Source organism: Myotis myotis, unplaced genomic scaffold, assembly GCF_014108235.1.
Source record: "Myotis myotis isolate mMyoMyo1 unplaced genomic scaffold, mMyoMyo1.p scaffold_m19_p_7, whole genome shotgun sequence".
Classification (NCBI taxonomy): Eukaryota; Metazoa; Chordata; class Mammalia; order Chiroptera; family Vespertilionidae; genus Myotis; species Myotis myotis.
Genome location: NW_023416379.1, coordinates 26,134,339 through 26,156,143, shown reverse-complemented (window position 1 = coordinate 26,156,143; position 21,805 = coordinate 26,134,339). Strand labels below are relative to the sequence as shown.

At 42.2% G+C, this 21,805-nt stretch overlaps 1 protein-coding gene and 1 long non-coding RNA gene across 3 annotated transcripts in view; one reads left to right on the top strand and one right to left on the bottom strand.

The window, feature by feature from the left end:
* ECT2L (epithelial cell transforming 2 like) overlaps positions 1–11,097 on the bottom strand; it is a 56,280-nt gene extending 45,183 nt beyond the window's left edge. The window contains exons 1-2 of the mRNA XM_036317395.1: positions 11,032–11,097; positions 9,437–9,549 (exon numbers count right to left, since the gene is read on the bottom strand). Coding sequence (XP_036173288.1) covers positions 9,437–9,549; positions 11,032–11,097 — 179 coding nt within the window. The remainder of the gene's footprint in view (positions 1–9,436; positions 9,550–11,031) is intronic.
* The window catches only part of LOC118660234, an 86,176-nt gene that overhangs the window by 35,056 nt on the left and 29,315 nt on the right, over positions 1–21,805 (top strand). The window contains exons 4-5 of one of the 2 annotated variants that reach the window (XR_004968845.1): positions 8,006–8,128; positions 8,921–9,073. The exons of the other annotated variant lie outside the window; for it this stretch is intronic. This is a non-coding gene — a long non-coding RNA (uncharacterized LOC118660234). Of the gene's footprint in view, positions 1–8,005; positions 8,129–8,920; positions 9,074–21,805 lie in introns of those variants that run through there. 2 annotated transcript variants of the gene reach the window in all.

The following is a 21,805-nucleotide window of genomic DNA, read 5'->3' as shown; positions in this document are numbered from 1 at the left end:
TGGGATAGAGAGTTAGAAACATCGATGAGAGAGAAACATCAAGCAGCTGCCTCCTGCACACTCCCTACTGGGGATGTGCCCGCAACCAAGATACATGCCCTTGACCAGAATCGAACCTGGGACCCTTGAGTCCGCAGGCTGATGCTCTATCCACTGAGCAAAACCGGTTAGGGCCATAATTAGTCATCTTAACCAAGCAGTAAAGTCAACATCATGATCAATGGGACACATGGACATAGTTGGACCCCGATGTGATCCACTGAGAACACAGCATCGCTTCTGTGTTCTTCCTGCCCAGAATGTAATACCTGGATGTGATCTTGAGGAAATGTCAGCCAACCACCAACTGAAGGTCATTCAACAAAGTAGCACATCTGTGCTCTTCAAGTGTCAAGAGAAAACAAGGAAACACTGAGAAATTGAAAGTGGCTATAGAGACATAACAATTAAATACATATAAATTAAATACATATAAATTAAATTGGATTCTGGAATGAGAAGGAAAGGATAATTTATAAGGGACATTGTTGGAAAAATCAGGAATATTGAACGGAGTCTGTGAGTTGGATGGTAGTGCTCAATAAATGCTGATGTCCTGGTATTAGAGGATGTACTTGGTTTTTCAGCCGACTGTCCTTGTTTGTTTAGGACTTACTGAAAGGCATAGGGTTAGGGGGGCAACATGTTTACAATCTACTCTCAAATGATTTGGAATACTATGGCAAAAAATGTTAACAATTGAGGAATCCAGATGGACAGTGTAAATAAATTATTTATACTGTTTTTGCAACTTTTCTGTAAGTTAAAAGTTATTGCAAAACAAAAAGGACTTTTTAAAAAAAAGAAAAGAGGCTGCCTGTTTTAGTTCCAAGGTGTAATGATTGCCTGTTATTGTGTGTGTTTCTACTCCCCTGGCTCTATTTTTAAGGCCCAGCTCTCTTGATTCCTGCCCATGCAGCTTTGTCACAACCTGAGACAAAACAAAGTGGCTTTAAAATGAACCTGTTGGCATGTCAGTCTGGGGAAAGCACGTGTGTGTGTGTGCACGTGTGTGCCTGTGTGCTCATGTGTGACTGTGTGCTCGTGTGTGCATGTACGTGTGATATAAGCAGGGGGGCAAAGAATGGAGTGGTGCATGTCCTGCAGCATATAGTGTCTGCAGACAGAAATGTCCCTTGGGGAATCTTCTCAGTATTTTTTTAAAATATATTTTATTGATTATTTACGGAGAGGAAGGGAGAGGGATAGAGAGTTAGAAACATCGATGAGAGAGAAAAACATCGATCAGCTGCCTCCTGCACACTTCCTAGTGGATATATGCCCGCAACCAAGGTACATGCCCTTGGCCAGAATCAAACCTGGCACCCTTGAGTCTGCAGGCCGACACTCTACCCACTGAGCCAAACCGGTTAGGGCTCTTCTCAGTATTGATAGAGATTAACATTCAAGCTGAATGAGACTATGCCAACACCAAGAACAGTTAACCCCAATGGATCACTGATCTAACTCATCACTGTCTGAGGCAGGCTTCTCAGTCATTTCACTGGCTCTTGACAGACAATTTGCTCTCATTTGGAATTACAAAACACATCAATAAAATAAGGTGCAAAGCAGGAATATCTTCAGCCTCCTTTTCAAAGAGGGGACTCAGTATCTTTGGAGTTTTTATTCCCATCCCCTTCGCACCCCACAGCTTCTACTGATTCATACCAGCAGAGCAAAAGGGAAGAATTGAATTACTTTTTAAAGAAAAACCCCAATTATACATGTTTTATAGATGTTTCCTAGTCTGTGCCTACAAGGACACATTAAAGCATAATGAATGAATCCTAAGCAAGAAGGAAAGAAAATGCTTCAGTCACATTTAAGAAATCAGTGCATGAGCAGCAGAACGGGCGAGTTTGCAGTAATGACACCGTGGCTAGTTGCATTTTAGTTAGTGTTGCAAAGGAATAAATCTGTGAAGAGAAATAACAACACGTAAGGAGACAATGAACAAAATGTGCTTTGCTCATTTATTGTGACAAGGAAAGCTTCTTTTAAATAATTCATGCTAATGTTTTACAGTGTGCTACTGAATGTACAATGTGTACTTTGCAAAAATAACAAGGCTTAGTAATATGGGACTTGAATTGAATTCTCTGCTCTTAAGTTTCTGATAAGAAGTGGAAAGAAGCTGTCAAAATTGTGATGAAAGTGACTGGGGAAGAGCTTGGGGAGGTGGCCTAGAGAGGGGCAAGTGGGTTTGGTAGAGGTACCCGTTTCCTAGTTGCCAAGGTAGCACCTCTTGAGTCTTGTCTGGTGGCTTTACAAACACTCTATGGCAGTGATGGCGAACCTATGGCACGTGTGTCAGAGGTGACACGCGAACTCATTTTTTTGGTTGATTTTTCTTTGTTAAATGGCATTTAAACATATAAAATAAAATAAAAAATATAAATCTTTGTTTTACTATGGTTGCAAATATCAAAAAATTTCTATATGTGACATGGCATCAGAGTTAAGTTAGGGGTTTTCAAAAACCCTATGTATGAGATGGGTTTCCGTGTGCATTCCAGTGATACATAGAATAATGACTGGGATTGGGGTACAAAGGAAATGAAGAACCAAGTGCTAAAGTCTTCAGCGATTAAGAGAGCAACCATAAGTTTGTTCTTTGTATCTTAGTCTGTTTCTGTTTGTTGGTTTTATTTTTATTAGATTCCACATATAAATGAAATCATATAGTATTTGTCTTTCTCTGTCTGACTTATTTCAATTAGCTTAATACTCTCTAGGTTCATCCATGTTGTTGCAAATGGCAGTATTTCATTCCTTTATATTGCTGAGTAATACTCCATTGTATATATGTACCGCCGCTTTATTTATCTATTCGTCTATTGATGGACAAATAGGTTGCATCCATATCTTATTTTAAAAAATTTTAGAGAATTTTAAATAATTCTGCATTGAATATAGGGGTGTGTATATCTTTTCAAATTAGTGTTTTTGTTTTTATTCAGATAAATACCCAGAAGTGAAATTGCTGGGTTGTAAGGAGTATTTATTAAATGGATAAAAGTGCTTTTATTATCTGGCAGTACAATTCTTGCTCATTTTTTTATATTCAAATTTTTCTTAACTATTGTCCATTTCTTTTCTGGATTAGTTTTAGAATAAGTTTTTCAAGGTTCATAAGGAAATTCTATTGGGGGATTTTTACTGAGATTTAATTAAACTTGAAGATTAACTTAGAGAACATTGGCATCTTTAAACATAGTATCCAGGATTATTTCTTATTACCCTTTACTACTAATTTATAATTTCCTGATTAATGGCCTTGCACTTATCTTTTTAGTTGTATACAACACAGATAGGGAAGCAGAGCAGGGAGAAGGGAGAGAAAGAAGGGGGGGGGAGGGGGGCGGAAGGAAAAACAGACACACAGAGATAAAGAGGTCTAGTAACATCATTTGATTCCAAGGATCTAGCCCAGCCCAAAGCTAGACAAACCTTTTTTTTTTAAATTGATTTCAGAGAGAGGAAGGAGAGGGAGAGAGTGATAGAAACATCAATAATGAGAGGGAATCATCGATCAGCTGCCTCCTGCACACCCCCTACTGGGGATCGAGCCTGAAACCTGGGCCTGTGCCCTGACCGGAAATCAAACCTCCTGGTTCATGGGTCAATACTCAACCACTGGGCCAGGCAGCTAAACCAATCTTAAGTCAATAAATTCACATTTATTTTTAAGCTGGTTTGAATTCCATTTCTGCTGTTTGCACTTGAAAGCATTCTGACCATGAAATAAAAGAACAGAGCCCTGGCCAGTTTGGCTCAGTGGATAAAGCATCAGCCTGTGGACTAAAGGGTCCCAGGTTCGATTCCAGTCAAGGGCATGTACCTTGGTTGCGGGCACATCCCCAGTAGGGAGTGTGCAGAGGCAGCTGATCAATGTTTCTCTCTCATTGATGTTTCTAACTCTCTATCCCTCTCCCTTCCTCTCTGTAAAAAATCAATGAAATATATTTTTTTAAAAGAATAATAGAGAGAGTAGGAGGAGTGATGGCATACGTCACTGAACGTTCACTGTGCGCCATGGCAGGCTACTTCTGCTTCTGAGACTTGCTAGGCCACGCAGGTCTCCCGGGCTGCCACTTCTAACCTGATTCTGCTGCGACCCTCCTGGACATTCCTTAAAGAGATTCTTAAATACAGAGCACAGACAAATAGTCTCTTAACACCTTGTTTCCATTTCCCCTGATTATCTGTGAATTTGACTCCTCTTGCACAGAGGTTAAGAGGACACTTGGTGGAGCTGAAAGCTAATATCATGTACTTTATAAATGGCTGGTAGTACTATCTGGGCTGCTGCGTTTGGGAAGCTGTGCAATGAACTTCGAGAGGTGCCATTCACACAGATGACAGTGTGGAATAGCAGCCCGTGGAGTTGTGTGGCAGGAGCCCCTTAGGTCGTATTGTTGTGCACAATTCCTTTGGATTGCTCTATGGAGGTCTGGAATTAATTAAATAATGAAAAGTTTTGAATGAAGCAAAGTATTAGTAATCGCCTCTATTCAAAAACTTGGCATATCTTTAAAAATGTTTTCCTCCTACAAATTATCAAATGAAAAATATTTTTTTTTCTGATCACCTTTTGATTATTGTTGTAATGGGAGTGTTTTAGACATCTTCATTCATTCGATAAGCATTTATTGAGTGGCTACTCTGTAGCTGGTATTGCTCTAAGTGCTAGGGACAGAAAGAGTCACCAGAAGAAGTTCTTACATTCCATGGACATGTAGACAGGAAATAAACCAGCAAGCACTATATATAGCATAATGCCAGGTGGTGCTTAGTCTACAAAGATAAGTGAAACATTAATAAGTAGAGACATCATTTACCCAATAGGAAGTGAGAACGTCAATGCACAGGTTTGCCATCTGCTCTCCTTCTGTCCCCATTCCCACCCAATTAAACAGCTTAGGATTTTTAATTGGGTTTCTCTTTTTTTTCTTTTAAACTCAGGGGTTTTCTTTCTTAACTTCATCCACCCCTAAAAACCACCCCAACAATGAATGTTAATCCATACAGCAAGCATGTCAAACTCAAAGGCTAACATGGGCCAAATAAACGAGGCATGCGGCCCACAGGCCGTGAGTTTGACATGCTTGACATACAGTATTTCATACAATTGCCTATGACCATCTGGTCTATATGAAAGGACAGGAACATGTCCAGACTACGAGCTGAGGGGAGGGAAGAGTCAAGATGACTCTAATTTCAAGACTGTGTTAGATAGTCAGAAACCCATTGTGTCTCTTAATACTCTCCTCCCCTCTCCACTGCCCCCTCCCAGAAATATTCTCTCTAACGGGTGTGCAGTAACTCACAGTGACGTAGCTGTTCTGTATTCAGAATTAGCCTAGAAGTATATTGTCTCTGAAAAATTTATATACAAGACTCCCTCACAACTGAGTTATGCATCCTGCACTGAGCCCTCCCAGGGGTGCTTGGAAGAGGGGCAGGTGTACTGAAGTGAGAGGTGATGCGGGGGGGGGGGGGGGGGGGTGCTCTCTCATCTGTACTTTGGTTGGTGGGTGTTCTGCCCTGCAACCCCATTTCCAGTGGCTCCGAGGGAGACCAATAATTAGAGCCCGTCACTGATCATTATCCCTCTCTCCCCTGAGACACACACACCCACAGAAATTCCATCCATCTCTGGGGAATGAATTTGCATGAATGTGGCCGCACCCACCAGGGAAAGGGACAAGTTTGAGCAGCTCCAGAGAGGCCTTCGCGTGGGGCGTTCCCTGGTACTGAGCAGAGGCAATTTGGAACCGGTCTCACCAGTGTGGCTAGGAGACCGAAGCAAACTTCTCCTAGGTTTCTCCGAGTGTGACAGCCATAGCAGCCCCGTTTCCTTTAAGGAGTGGCAGGAGGGGTCTGCCCAGTCAAGCGGCAGGGGGACGACACCACTGGAAACCATTAGACACGTGGCCATATAAGCATAATGTATTGGGGAAATGCAGTGGTAGAGGTTTGTAAAAATTGCTGGTGGTGAAAAACGAGCAGGGAAGGCTTCCCGGGAGAGGTGACATTTAAGTCGAGGTGAGAGGGAGAATCTCTGCCAAGGGGGTAATTTCAGAAGCTGAACCTTTGAAAAATGTCTTAACTATCATAAAACTCCATTTAAGAAATCTTCTTAAATCATAACAATATGGAATATTTATTAGGAAAAAAAAATATTAGATGTTTGACTACATCTCATAGAGATTAAGAAGAAGCTTTTAAAGGAAACTTTTAAAGGTGATAGCATGTTTCTGACCAATACTGCATATCTTGTTTAAGCGTTATAGCTGTAACTGCCTGAATTAAAAACAATATTATGCATAACCTACGGACACAGACAATCGTGTGGGGAAGGTCTGGGATGGGGTGGGGCTGAGTGAAGGGAGACAAAAGGCGGGAGGGAAATGGGGAACATCTGTAATACTGTCAACAATTAAAAAATCTTATTCAGGAATTGCAAAACACCTAAAGCTTGGCTTCTCTGCCTTGATAACAAGGTAATTTGAATAACTATAGCTTGGCTTATTTATAAAAAATGCTAAATTCTCCTGTTTATTCACAGGCTTATTCACAGTTACCAAGGAACAAGGACTATAGGAATAAATGTGATTCAAAAGAAATGTTTAATAGTTAAAAGTCAATTGTCCTGCCACCATTTGACCCAGCAATTCCATTCCTAGGTATATACCTCAAAGAAATAAACACATCCATATAGAAAAACTTGTACACTAATGTTTATAGCAGCATTATTCGTAGTAGCCAAAATGCATAAACAACCCAAATGTCCATCAGCTGATGAGTGGGTAAATAAAATATAGCATATCAATACAATGGAATATTATTTGGCAATAAAAAGGAAAGAAGTGCTGATATATGCCACAAGATGGGTGAATGATAAGAATATTGTAATACTTGAAAGTAGCAGTCACAAAGTGTATGATCCCATTTATATGAAAAGCCCAGAAAAGACAAATTTATAGAAACAGAAAGTAGATTAGTGGTTGCCCAGTGCTGGGAGGTAGGGATAAGGAGTGACTGCTAATGGGTATGGGGTTTCTTTTTGGGGTGACGGAAACGTTCTAAACTTCAGTTGTGGTAATGGTTGCACAACTCCGAACTTACTAAAACCGTTGGCCTATACCCTTTAAGTAGATACATTTTGTTGTATGTGAATTATCTCTCAATAAAGATGCTTCAAAGAAAGGTGATTGCTCTTACTTTAATCTAAAAAATAAAATTAGTTGGGCTTTTAAGATTTAATTAAAATTTAGCGCCATTCAGATTGGATAACACTATGAACCCATGGGATCTGCAGATGCTGGTAGGAGAGAAGGAATGGCTAGCTGAAAGAAATGGGGAGGAAGTGGTACAAGAAAGACTGAATCCAGACTTTGGGGAGTGAACTGATTGATGTTAAACAAGAAAAACCACCACTACCAATTAAAGATGGATTCAGGATGCCAAATATAGAGACCAGAAATTGACATACAACTTCCCCTAAAATGAGCAGCCCAGAGTATGTAATAACAAATTTGTGGAATGATGAAATACAAACAGCGCCCTGCAGAAACACAGCTGCTAGGAAACAAAGAAAAGTAATCTTCCTGAATAGATTAGTCCCATACCCTTGTCCCATTGAAAGAAGAATTCAGGTACCAGACAAAGGATGCAATTTCCAGTGACAAAATGTCAGCCCGAATGTTAATAAGCCTCAAAATATACCAGAAGTTCTCTAGTGACCTCTAGTGGTTACAACTAAAATTGCTTGGTCTATGATACATGAGACTACACCACAAAGCAATATGGATATGGGGTTTGGCCTATAATTTTCTTATCTTGAAAGCTGTCAAGCTGGAGTAGAAGCAAACCTGGCCAATGACTGCCATAAAAAGTTCCCTTCCCTGACTTTTCAGCACTGACTGGAGAGCTGGTTCTCTGTGGCTTGTTTTTGCAGCTTCTTTAAACACAACCAAGAAGGTGTCTGTCTCCCTCCAGTGACTCAGTGGCTTCATAAGAGACAGTCGATTAACAATCCACTATGTGCCCAGGATGCAGGAGAAAGCTGGCAACGGAGAAGGTGAGCGAGTGGGTAGGAGAGAGGAAATGGCTGAGCATAATAGATGGGCAGGAAAAAGTGCGAGAAAAAGTGGGAGGCGGGTATTGCAAACTGGAAAAGCCAATTTGGTCTTGCACAAGTCTCCAGTACTTCTCAGTGGCTACCTAAGGGGTTCAAAGTCCCCCCAACCTTCCCACCAGGTTGTAGGGAAAGCCACTCACACCGAGTGATGCCATACTTAGAGGTTTACGAAGCAAACCTGGGTGAATAAGCCCAAGCTGGCCTCTCCTGTAGGCTGAAGTCCCAGCGCTCTGTCCTTTGGGTGAAAGGTTCACTCAAATGAGAAAGGACGAGAAGCAGTTCACATTCCAGAAACAAGTCTGCCATCACCCTCGTGGTTGACCTCAGACTCCCAGAAATCCCCAGACTGATAAGGCTGTTTGTTTGGGGATGAAACCCGAGAAACCATCCTTTCTCTACCAGCTACCAGCGGGGCTGGATTCTTCAACCATGTCCAAGCACACTGCAGGGCTCTCTAGAATATTCCGGTCTGTCCCACATCTTCAATTTCACCAGAGACACTCCATTCCTAACACTCATCTGGCAAGTTAACCAGCTGCTAGTTGCTCTGATAATAACTAATGCCAGATATTTGCTACGTTAATTAGTAAGACATGTGGTAATGACTGAGACGGTGACCCTTCCAGTACAAAGTTAGCTAACTACCTCCAGAGTATTAATTCCTGATCAGAATATGAGCAACCCCTGGTATTTCAACTAACACCTTCAAATAGCACACCGTCTTTGCTGCAGGATTTCAAAGGAGACAGAAGACATAGTAGGAGAGAAGGGTACGAACGAGAACAAGGACACACTGGACATCAGTGACCACTGCTGTGCAAGTCTTGCCCATGTTCCTATGTGTTGCTGCCATGGTTACTGCTCAGATATGTTTCCGATACAACCATTCAGGTAACAAATATTTGTGGAGTGTCTACCTATGTACCAGGTATCTACTTGATGTATCTCATCATCTAATAGTTCCCAAGGGGACTTAATACACAACGGGGTTGTTAAACGTTCACCGGCTGAGGCTATTGACAAGTTTTTGCAAAAACTAAACATCCCCCCGTGATATGAAGATGTTAAAGCCCCAGAGGTTCCGTGTCGCTCTCAAGGAATCAGCAGCAGAAGCGTGTTTATAAACCTTCAAACGTCAAAATACCAATGGCTTTGTTTTATTTCTAGGGGAAAATACCCTTAAAGGTTATATAAACATTTTGTTTTCATTAAGAACCAATAATAACTACATCAATCAGCTACATTTACCTTAGTTGTGATTTAGTGCAGCGTAAAAGTATCGTGAATAAGAATTCTTGACGTTGCTTGGTAGTCCAGAGGTCAAACCAATGACTTATAAGAGCAACTCTTTCCTGAAAGAGCTGTAAGGGGAGGGGGAATGACATTTTTCTGTGTAGTTTAATATATTCTTAGTTGCTAAGCAAGTTAACCACCACACAGCTCATATTTGCACAGCAGTTTACAGTTCACAGAGCACATGCGTAGTGGAGGTCTCTTCCTCCAGCTTCACCTGCTTGTATCCCGGGGCACAGACAAGCCCAGACTTGCTGGATGCGCTGGTGGGAGATAGAATTACAGAGGGGCCCATGGAGGCCTCTTTCAACACAGAGAGGTAAGGAATCCTGGCTCTTGTTTCTACCTTGGCTGATATAGCCTGGGGGAACAGATTCCAAAGATTTCATCTTGAAAGCACAAGCAGGCTACCTACCTTTGTTGAACTGTGAAAACAAGGCCATTTGAAGTAGGTATGATTTTTACTAACCCACAGTCCTATAGCTTCATGGCACCCACCAAAATGAAAGTTAATAAATATTGCTAAATAGCCATTGTTAGACGTGTCTCCAGGAGGACATTCACTAAGAACCAGCATCCCCCCAAACCTGGGTGTCAGCCCAGCTTTGCCCAGATGACACAGACACACTCGCTGATGTATTACTCAGTCAGGCCTTGGTCCCAGCTCGTGTGGTCTCCCTCCCTTGTGAGCGGGCCTGAACCACGCACGAGCTCTGAAGGCCCAGCCAGTCTTCCGCATCAAGGTCTGACAGAGCCGGTCAAGGACTATTTCCTGCGCTACCTGTCAGAGGGGACATCCCCAGGCCATCGGGCCACACAGCTGGCACAGGAGGGAAGAGCAGATTAAAGAAATACACAGAGAAATATCCAAGGGCGGTTTAAATTGCCAGCCATTATTTCCTAAAAGATAAATCATAAATAAGGATATGAAATAATAACTAATATTAATAATACAAATAAATAATACAAGAATAAACTCTGTTTCACATACTCACAATTGTAAACCCACTTTTTTTTAAATCCTCACCCAAGGATATGCTTTTATTGATTTGAGAAAGAGAAACACCCACGTAAGAGAGAAACATCGATCAGTTGCCTCCCATACATACCCCAACTGGGAATCCAACCTGCAACCTAAGTATGTGCCCTGACGGGAACTGGACCCACAGCCTGTCTGGTGCACGGGAAGATGCTCCAACCAACTGAGCCACCTGACCAGGGCTGTAAACCTTTGCCCACCCTGGAATGTTAACACTCCACACCAAAAGCACCTGGCTTTTCTCTTTCCTGTCACTGTAAACAGTGTGTTCTGGAGGTTTCTGTTTTGTCCCTGGAGGTACAGAGCAAAGGGAAACAGATCTGGAGCCTTCCATAAGGTAGGAGTTGGGATTAGGGTGAGACAAATGTAGGTTGATTTTTATTCAAAGTGACTCAAAAACTAAATCCTTTAGGGGTATTTTTAGAAAATATATGGCAACATGAGACCCAAAATGTCATAGAAAATGAGCCTTACAAATTAAACTTGTGCTATTCTAGAGTGTGTAACTCACCTGTCTGTTTAATGCCTTGTTGCTACATGGTGTCCAGGCACTGAATCGCGTGTGGAAGCTCTCCATTTCCAGGGTTTTCCTGGAAGAATCCCCAGCTGACATTCCAGCAAATTCTTTTCTTCCAGTCCTAGAAACTATAGGTTCCTTTCAAAAGATGTTTCATTAAGATCACCTAGAAACATCCAGTATATTAATATTGTCCTTATAGGAATTACATAATTACAGCAATGCATGGACATATATATCCATGGAAGAGAATCCATACAAATATACACAGGAAGTTCATGTACTCCAAGTGATTGTAATTTATTCTGTCCTCCTCTGGTTTCACCCAAATGTGAATCTAAGCCAGTTGTTTTCCCCTTTGTTAGGAAATGACTCCGAAATTGGAGTGATTCTGTATCAGACAGGGATGTGGACGTGACTCCCCCACCACACACACCCTACCCCCACCCTGGAAAGCAAGAAGGCCACAAAGACAGCACTTCACCTGCCTATCTTTTGAGGACACAAGTCAAACAGAATGTAGAGGGGAAAAATAGGCTAACATATTAGTTTTCCATTGTTATATAACAAATTACCTAAAACTCAATGTTTCTATGGGTCAGGAGTCTAGGCACAGCTTAGTGGAATACTGTCTTAGTCTACTAGGGCTGCCATAACAAATACCATAGACTGGGTGGCTTTATTTTTTTTCCGTTCTGAAAGCTAGACGTCCAAGATCAAGGTGCTATCAGGGCTGGTTTCTGGTGAGACCTCTCTTCCTGGCTTGCAAATGGCCATCTCCTCACTGTAGTCTCATAAGGCCTTTCTTCTGTGCACACACAGGGCAGGGGATGGGAGAGACAGACAGACAGACAGACAGAGACAGAGACCTATTGTCTGTTCTTCTCTTTAAAAGTCCTATTGGATTAAGGTCCCACCTTACAACCTCATTTAACTTTCATTACCTCTTCTTAGGTTCCTGTTTCAAGCTACTAAATGTCAGGGTGGTTTGTTTTCCAGCACAGACTGACGAAGCCATGTGCTGGTGTGCAGCCAGGACTCTCACATACAGCTGGTGTGATATCAGCGCTTCGAAAAACTGCTTGGCATTGTTTCCTAAAGTTGAACATGTGCATACATTTGACCCAACAGAAAAACATGAACATGTGGACCAGTTACATCCACAATATTCCCAGCTGCGTCAGAGAGCTCCAAGCTGAAAAAAGCCCAGGCACCCATCTACAGTTGAATGGATAACCATGTTGTCATATATTCATGTAACAGGATGCTGCTACACACAAAAATATGTAGGGCTGACATACGGAAAACATTAAACAAAACAAGCTGAAAACAAAATAGCACATTTTCTATGGTTTAATTTATACAGAGTTCTACACTATAGTGTTAGAAGTCAGGATGGCGGTTACCTTTGGGAAGGTAAAGAAGGGTAAAGACAGGGAGGGACGCGAAAGGAGATTCTGAGGTGCTGGTACCCATCTAGTGGTGGGAGCCCATGTCAGTCATTTGGCCTTCATTGAGTTCTACACTTATGAGTTGCATATTTTTCTATGTCTTCTCTTTCAACCAAGGTGTTTTAGAAATGATACCATTAAACATTATGAAGTACCTAAAAAAATAAAAGTACAAACTTTATGAAGAAAATTATAACACTTTATTGAAAAACGTTTTCAAAGACCTAAATAATTGGAGAGGGATATTTTATTCATGAATTAGAGACTCGGAAGAATGAAGAGTTTAATTCTCTTCAAAATGATCTACAGATTCAATGCAACCTCGATTTTTAAAATCCCAAGAAATATTGTGGGGTGTGTATGTGAGTGAAAAGCTGATTCTAAAATATTTATGAAGTTTAAAGGGCCCAAAATAATCAAGACAGTCTGGAAGAACAAGGGAGGGAGATGTGTTTCCAGATATCAAGACTCAATGTAAAGCTAGAGTAATAGGATGACATGGTATTAGTACGGAGACAGAAACTGGTAAGATGATAAATCAAAGAGGAAGAGATGGATTCTTACATTTATAGAAAACAGAGTATCTGTTTTGTTTTGTTTTTTTAAAAAAAAAAGGACCCCTTTCTCTCTCTCTCTTTCTCTCTCTCTCTCTCTCTCACACTCTCTCTCTCTCTCTCTCACACACACACACACACACACACACACACACACACCAATTATCTGAAGGCTTTTTTATATATATAATCAATTTCATATGGTTTGTAAATCCCCAGAAGACAAAATTAGAAACAATGGATGATGTCAGAGAAACAGATTTTGGATCAATCTAAGTGGGAAAACAACCACTTCAGCAGCTTTAGCTGTCTCAGGAGGTTATGTCCATTACTGAAGATATTAAAACACAAATTCACTGACCACTTGTCAGTGAAATTCTAGCTGGGATTCGAGCATCAGGAATGTCTATGTTTCTAAGCAACCATCTGTTGCTATAAATTCCAAGAAGCAGAGAACAATGGGGCCTGGAGTAGCTGAGAACATTTTATTGGAGAGCCAGAAGATTTCAAGCATAAGACAAACATTTGCAGTGCCTCTACTCTTACTACGTTTCTATAAGATAGAAGCACATTTTGAAAATGAATATATTGGAAATGCATATACCATATTAGGAACAATTTTAGAAATATTATAAGAGCAGTATGACAGCACCAAATTTGTGCCCCTGCTCTAACTCCTCCCCCAACTGAAGCTTTACAAGTAATTTAGTCTCTGAGCCTCCGTTTCCTCATGTGTAAATCAAGGCAGTGATGTGTTTTGTTGAACTATAGTGTAATAATGTGAGGTTCAGAGGAAAACCTCATGGCAATGTGGGAATACCTACTTCTGAATCAACATTAAATCAAAACAAACCCTTAGCTTCATCAGATGCCCAGCTGTTGTTATGTGAAATCCCTCCAAGAGCCCAAACAAGGGAATTTTATGTAGCCAGTTCTCAGAGTTATTATCCTCATGTTAACGGCTTACTGAGCCAAACATTGCTGGTGTACACTACATCATGTATATATATAGATATTATTAATGTAGATATGGACAGAGATAAATTCCCACAGGATTATGTTTATTCTCTTAGATATCAACTTTGCTGACTCTTAACCCAGGGAGAAATGGAATGCAGACAATCACTACTTCTTTAAATGGAATGATTTCTTTTCATATTCAAGCATTTTCTATTTCTCCAAATAGCTCCATAAGATATTAATAGGTGTTTCCCAGGAAAAACAGGATCCATGGTTCAATATGCTTGAGAAAGACTTGATTGAACAAAATTAAACATGTCTCATTTTGTAGGATGTTTTGGAAACTTTAATATTTAATATTTCCAAGAGGAGAAAATGGTATTGGTTATCTTGTGTGTAACAAATCTAATGCTGTGTAACAAATTGTTCCAATACTTAGTGGCTTCAAAAAACAAACATTATTATCTCAGTTTTGTCAGGAGTCAGGCATGGCTTAACTGGATCCCCTGGCCAGGATCTCTCATGCTCCAAGTGTCAGCTGGGGCTGAAGTCATCCCAAAGCCAGATGGGAGAATGATCTACTTCCAGGTTCATGAAAGTGGTTTTTGGAAAAAGGACCTCAGTTCCTTACTGGCTGTTGCCTGGAGGCTCCCCTCCCATGGAAGCTTCTCCATAGGTTAGCTCACAAATGGTATCTGGCCAAGTGAGCAAGTGAAAGAGCAAGAGAGGGTAGGCAAGATGGAAGCCAGAGTCTTTGTGTAGCATAGTCTCAGAAGTGATTACATCACTTTTGATTAGTCAGAACAGAGATCAGCAAATGTGGTCAGCAGGCCATAATTGCCTGCCACTCATTGTTGTAAATAAAGTTTTATTGGAACACAGCTAATATAACTACACCAGCATAGTTGAGTGATTGGAAGAGAGACCATATGGCCCACAAAGCCAAAAATATATGCTACCTGGCCCATTACAGAAAACTTTGGCTCTCCTGCACTAGAAGCAGGTCCGACCCACAAGGGAAGGACTCACAAGGGCATGGACACCAGGAAGTTGGGATCATTGGGAGTCATTTTACTTTATTTTATACAAGAGGCCTGGTGCACAAAATTCATGCCCTCGGGGGATGTCTGAATGATGCCTTAGGCCCGCTCCCCATGGCAGTCGGACATTCTTAGTGCTGCTATAGAGGCGGGAGAGACTCCCACCATGGCTGGTGCCCTCCCCCGCCGTGAGCCTGGCTCAGGGGTTCTGACTGAGCATTGAGCGTCTGCCCTCTGGTGGTCAGTATGCATCATAGCGACTGGTCGTTCCACCATTTGGTCGATTTGCATATTAGCCTTTTATTATATAGAATTAATGTTTTAAAAAAACTAAGATGGCAGCATAGATAAACACTGGGAAATTGCTGCCTCCCACAACAACTTCAAAAAAACAACATAAAGACAAAACGGACATCATCCAGAACTACAGGAAAGCTGGCTGAGTGGAAATTCTACAACTAGAAGGAAAGAAAAGCACACTGAGAGCCAGAGGAGGTGTGGAAGTAAAGTGCAGAGGTACGGAGGCTCGCGTGCGCAGAAAGGGGCTGGCACCTGAGGATGCGGCTGTCTTTTTGAATCGGGAGGGAGTCACAAGCTCCCGACTGCTCTGAACTCCAGTTCCGGGAAGTCTCTGGGGACCCAGGACTCATACGGGGAGAAAGTGGGCTGTCTGGCAGCGGGCAGAACTCGGAACTTGAGGTCGGGTTTCCCTCAGAGGTGCTTGCAGCAATTACTGGGACACTGAGACGCGCGGCCCCTTAGGGCAGGGCTGAGAATCCGCCATAGCTGCTTGCTCCGCCCTTTGATTCCCTGAGACCCCGCCCCACCCAGGCTGCCGCAGAGGCTTTTGCATATGAATGCCCCGGTCCTTTGCAACCTGAAAATTACCTAACTGAAGCTGGGCCAGACAGACCCAGAACTTCCAAGAGAAGGTCCAAGGCCCCACAGCAGCTTGCATTGCTTCACAGCTGGGCCTCATCAGGGTACCTCCAAACTCCAAAAAAGGAAGGGGAATCTGCAGTTCTCTTCGTAGCTCCTGCTGTGTAACCTCAGGCAGAGGCTAAATTAGCACCTCCTTAGATCCAAGAGCCAGTGTACCCAGTGGTCAGAGGGGGACCATCCAGATTACAACTCCTCAGATCCATAAGGAACACACTCAGGGTGCAGACTCAGTGAGCACCAAAACCCCACTGAAGCAAGTCTTGCCCCCGAAGGGTGTCTTCAGCACAGAAGTTCTCCCACTGCAGACACAGCTGATTCTCACTGGCAATTGGCCTGGAGGTAAATTCCTCCCAGTGATCCTACAACAATCAAGGCATAACTACAATAAGACTGTGCACAAAGCCCACAAGGGGGTACACCAAGAGTGTCCACCTCAGGTAACTGGGGAGGCTGAGCCATTGGGCCCTACAGGACACCGAGCACACAAAACCACTCTACCAACACAGGGAAGCATAAAAAATGCGGAGACAAAGAAACAGGTCACAAATGACAGAAATGGAGGAAAGCAAACGACTGGATATAGAGTTCAAAACCACGTTTATAAGGTTTTTCAAGAATTTTATGGAAACCACCAATACATTTAGTGAGACCCTCGATAAATCTAGTGAGACTCTCGAGGACATGTAAAAGGACCAACTAGAAATTAAGCATACACTGACTGAAATAAAGAATAATATACAGAGATCCAACAGCAGACAAGAGGATCCCAAGAATCAAGTCAAAGATTTGAAATACGAAGAAACAAAAAAGACCCAACCAAAAAAGAAAAAAGATTCCAAAAATATGAAGATAGTGTAAGGAGCCTCTGGGACAACTTCAAGCGTACCAACATCAGAATTATAGGGGTACCAGAAGAAGAGAGAGGGCAAGATATTGAAAACCTATTTGAAGAAATAATGACAGAAAACTTCCCCTACCTGGTCAAAGAAATAGACTTCCAAGTCCAGGAAGCGCAGAGAACCCCAAACAAAAGGAACCCAAAGAGGACCACACCAAGACACATCATAATTAAAATGCCAAGAGCAAAAGACAAAGAGAGAATCTTAAAAGCAGCAAGAGAAAGACAATCAGTTACCTACAAGGGAGTACCCATATGACTGTCAGCTGATTTCTCAACAGAAACCATGCAAGCCAGAAGAGAGTGGCAAAAAATATTCAAAGTGATGAATGCCAAGAACCTATAACCAAGGTTACTTTATCCAGCAAAGCTATCATTCAGAATAGAAGGTCAGATAAAGAGCTTCACAGATAAGAAAACGCTAAAGGAGTTCATCACCACCAAACCAGCATTATATGAAATGCTGAAAGGTATTCTTTAAGAAGAGGAAGAAGAAAAAGGAACTCTTACCATTTGCCACAGCATGGATGGAACTGGAGAGCGGATAAATACCACATGATCTCACTCATTTGTGGAATATAATGAACAACATAAACTGATGAACAAGGATTGATCCAGAGACGGAGAGGCATTGATTGGACTGTTGGGCCTTGGAGGGAAGGTAGGGGAGGGTGGGGGTAAGGGGGAAAGATCAACCAAAGGACTTGTATGCAGGCATATAGGCCTAACCAATGGACACGGACAACGGGGGGGGTGAGGGCATGAGCGGGGGGGGGGGGGGGGGGGTAGAGGGTAACGTGGGGATAAGGACACATATGTAATATCTTAATCAATAAAAAATATATTAAAAAAAAAAGAATCGCCGAAACCGGTTTGGCTCAGTGGATAGAGCGTCAGCCTGCGGACTGAGAGGTCCCGGGTTCGATCTGGTCAAGGGCATGTACCTGGGTTGCAGGCACATTCCCGGTGGGGGATGTGCAGGAGGCAGCTGATCGATGTTTCTCTCTCATCGATGTTTCTAACTCTCTCTATCTCTCTCCCTTCCTCTCTGTGAAAAATCAATAAAATATATTAAAAAAAAGAAAAGAAAAGAAAACACTAATGTGATACATTTCTTTCAAAAAAAAAAAAAGAATTAATGTTTTTATTGATTTTAGAGAGGAAGGGAGAGGGATAGTTAGAAACATCAACGATGAGAGAGAATCATTGATCGGCTGCCTCCTGCACGTCCCATACTGAGGATCAAGCCTGCAACCCAGGCATGTGCCCTTGACCAGAATAAAACCCAGGACCCTTCAGTCCACAGGCCAATCCTCTATCCACTGAGCCAAACCAGCTAAGGCCACTGGAAGTCATTTAGAAGCTGCCTCCCACATAACACCTGCCCATGAGTAGGCATTTGATGAGTATCTGATGAGTAATTGAATAATTATTCACATTTTATCAATTTTCCAAATTCCAGGACTGAAAAGCAAGTTACTAGCTAAGAAAAATTCCTTCACTGATTATTAGGATTTGACAACTATGTCGCCACGGTGGCAATTTATCAACTTATGTGATCTGATTAGTAAAATTTTCATCATTATGTTAAATGAGTTATATGGTAAAATCAGGTTAGAATTGAAGTATTAGGTAGGTCTGACAGATTATTCTTTCATGACATTAGTGAATTGGAAGAAAGGGAAGTATTTGAGGGTACTTGAGATAAGAATTCACTCTGGGGCAAGAACACTGACTGAATTATGCTTACTACATGGTAGTAGTCAATATCTTCTAATACCTTTAGAAATATGTACCTGGCATTTCTTCCTTAAGAAACTTTTAGATTCTATGCATTGGGGGAAAATCTATTAGCAAGCCTTCCTCCTGAAGCATGAAGAAGAAATAAACTACTAGGGGTGGAGAAAAAAATTAATCCCTTAAATATGCTCCCAAGAAGTAATCCTGTTCTAAAGATCGCGGGGGGAAAAAACAGAGTAAAAGAAAAGTGCATGTGATTAGTAAAAAACAGAAATTAAAGACTATTCCAGTTAAATAAAATGTCCTATTCAAGGCATGGCTTATTTTGAGCATAAACCAGTATATCATTTTTATTAAATGCTCACACGTAATGAAAGCAATAGCACGTTTTGAGGAAATTTTTGGTTTTGGGTAGCACAGGAGGAGATAGGAAATGGCGCTCCTGTAAGCCCAAACTGGACATAATCAAATGCTGCTTTGCTCAATTTAAAGCTGTAAAATTAAAGCTATGACGAGAAGCAACTGTCCTATCTAAATTGACTCAGGAAGAGTAACCAATTGCTCTAAAACTTTCAAATTTCTAACCCTACTTTCTCTCACTGAAATAATTTTTAGAGTGTGATTTTTGAGGTTCCTGAGGTGCACAAATATCGGGATGGGCCTGAAACCAAGGTGGGTCGTGCTACCTCTAATACAGATGAGGTCTGGAGATTCTGTTCTGATGCTTACGGCGAGACTTGTTAATAAGCACGGGGTAAGTGCTTTAAAAAGATAAATATTTCTACCACGGTTTAATTATGTGTCCTATTCCTCAAATCTTAGCATATGAACTCAGAGCTCTACAATTATCCCCACGCACCGTATTCACTGTAGATTCTATTTCTCCTTCACCACCTCCCAGGCAGGGCACTGGGCTCCCCCCGTGGCCCTCGGAGAACCTGAGCAGCTTCATCATTTTCCAAAAGACTGAAGTGGCTCCGGGAGAAACACAACAATCTCTGCATTGGGCCAGGTTAGGGCTGGGCTGTGACAAGTAAACGCTCACCTCCCCAGGGTACTCATTTGGGATGGGGGGCGGGGATCCCCTCCCTGCCGCCCCACCACCCACATTTTGGACTCCATGGTAGGAAAGAGGGTGAGAACTGACAGATGGGGGGAGTTTGATGGTGTAACCACTTTAGAATCCTAAGAAAATCATTTTTTTCCATGGGGCCCCATAACTTGACTTTATTTCCATCCCCAGTGAGCGCTGCGGGGGAGGTTAGCGCTTACTTGCCACCGCGAAACTCAGACCTGCCCCTGCTCAGAGACCGGTTAGCTTCTCCCCAGCGCCACCTCAATCTTGGAGAGTTCCAAGGTTCTCCAAGGTTATCTCAGCGCTGCGTGGGATCGTCCTAGGCTGCAGGGGGAACTAACCCAGCCCGGGCGCAGTGCCCGTGATGTCCTCAAGCAGAAGACGCGGCCACAGCCAAGGGCTTTACCTCGGGAAGGTGGCCGAGAGACGGCGCCCAGCGGCTGCCTCCTTTTGGATCTTGTAGTGAAAATCTGGAGCAAGACCTCCGCTGCAGCCTGGGCGGAGGGTGGAAAAGATGGCCCCACGCTGTCTCCATAGAGACCTGACAGCAGGGGAGCGACCTGCTCCGCCCCCTTCCCACCCGGAGGGAAGGTCGCAATTCCCCAGGGCCAGCGCCAGGGCCAGGGCTGCAGCGAGACCCGCAGAACCGCTGGGCACACCTGGCCTGAGTGCCCAGGAGCAGGGGTAAGCCGCCGGGAGGCCGGGCTCCAGGAGACCTGGATGCCCAAGCCAGCGTTTGCTTGGTCCCAAAGAAAGCTAGCAATTTTAAGGCCACGCGTGGGAAAGGCGGAGTTTCTTATCTTCAGTAAATCCTCAGAATATTCTAATACTTATTATTGTCAATTTTAGAATGATACAGAAGGTACCAAAACCAAAACGCACCCTTCCTAATCGATTTCTAATGATTCTGGTCAAAATGTCTATTTAAATAGTTATTGTGAAGCCTGCAAGTTTTTTTCTTTTCTATGGAGATGAATAGTTGTAACCCATGGAAAGAGATCCATAATATGAGAAGCAGGTTAGAAAACCATATATATATATATATTATGATCAAATATTTGTAAATGAACAAGTTTAAGATGTCTGGAAGTTGGTGTGCTCTGGTAGTATTTTTTAAAAGTCACTTTCATTAAAATTTATCTATAAGGAATATGCAACACCTATACATTTTCTTCTAAGCCAGGCACCTCATTATTTTCCCGGTTGCCTTTAACATGTTAAAGTTGTGTAAACAGATACAAATTATTAGATAAGCTAAAATTTTGTTAGCTGGGACATGGGGTCCCTTGATGGAAGGACAAATGGGTAAACAAGGCCAATCTGCTACTCTGTCACTGACCCACAGGAAGCAGCTTCAGCTCTCCCGTGGCAGCATCCATCCAGGAAAAACATGTCTCATGCCAGTTTCCTTTTATTCTGTCAGACCCTAGAGTGCTAGTTCTCCCCCAAATCCCTATTCTCTCCACCCAACAGAAACATTTCCTGGATTGTAGTTGATGTTCTAGTGATTTCCTCATTTTTAAAAGCGATATTCAAGAGACTGATAAATTGATCACAATTCTTTTAACTCAGAATCCCCCAAATTGCTAAAACCATCACTTATAAAAACAGTCATTGAATGGGTTCCACTCTCCCCACCCCCAATTAGGTGCTTGTTTCTGTGGCCTGAAAATAAGGAGGCAGAATCATGGAGGTCTCTTGTCTATGGTGAAGGCAACTGAGCTATATGAATCGATAAACAAAATGTGACATATCTATATTATGGAATATGATTTGGCTGTAAAAGGAGATGAAGTACTGGTACATGCTACCACATGAATGAACTCTAAAAACATTACACTAAGAGAATCCAGTCACAAAAAAAACAGGTATTGTATGACTCCATTTGTAGAGGATGTCCTGAACAGGCAAATTCATAAAGACAGAAAGTAGATTACTGGTTACCAAGTGCTGGGGGGTTGGAGGCTGGGGGGTGACTGCTAATGGGCTTTTTGGGGTGATGAATTAGCTTATAGTGGTGGGTGCACAACTCTCTGAATGTACTAAAAACCACTGAATTATACACCCCAAAATGGTAAATTTTACGGTATATGTGTATGGGTTATTTC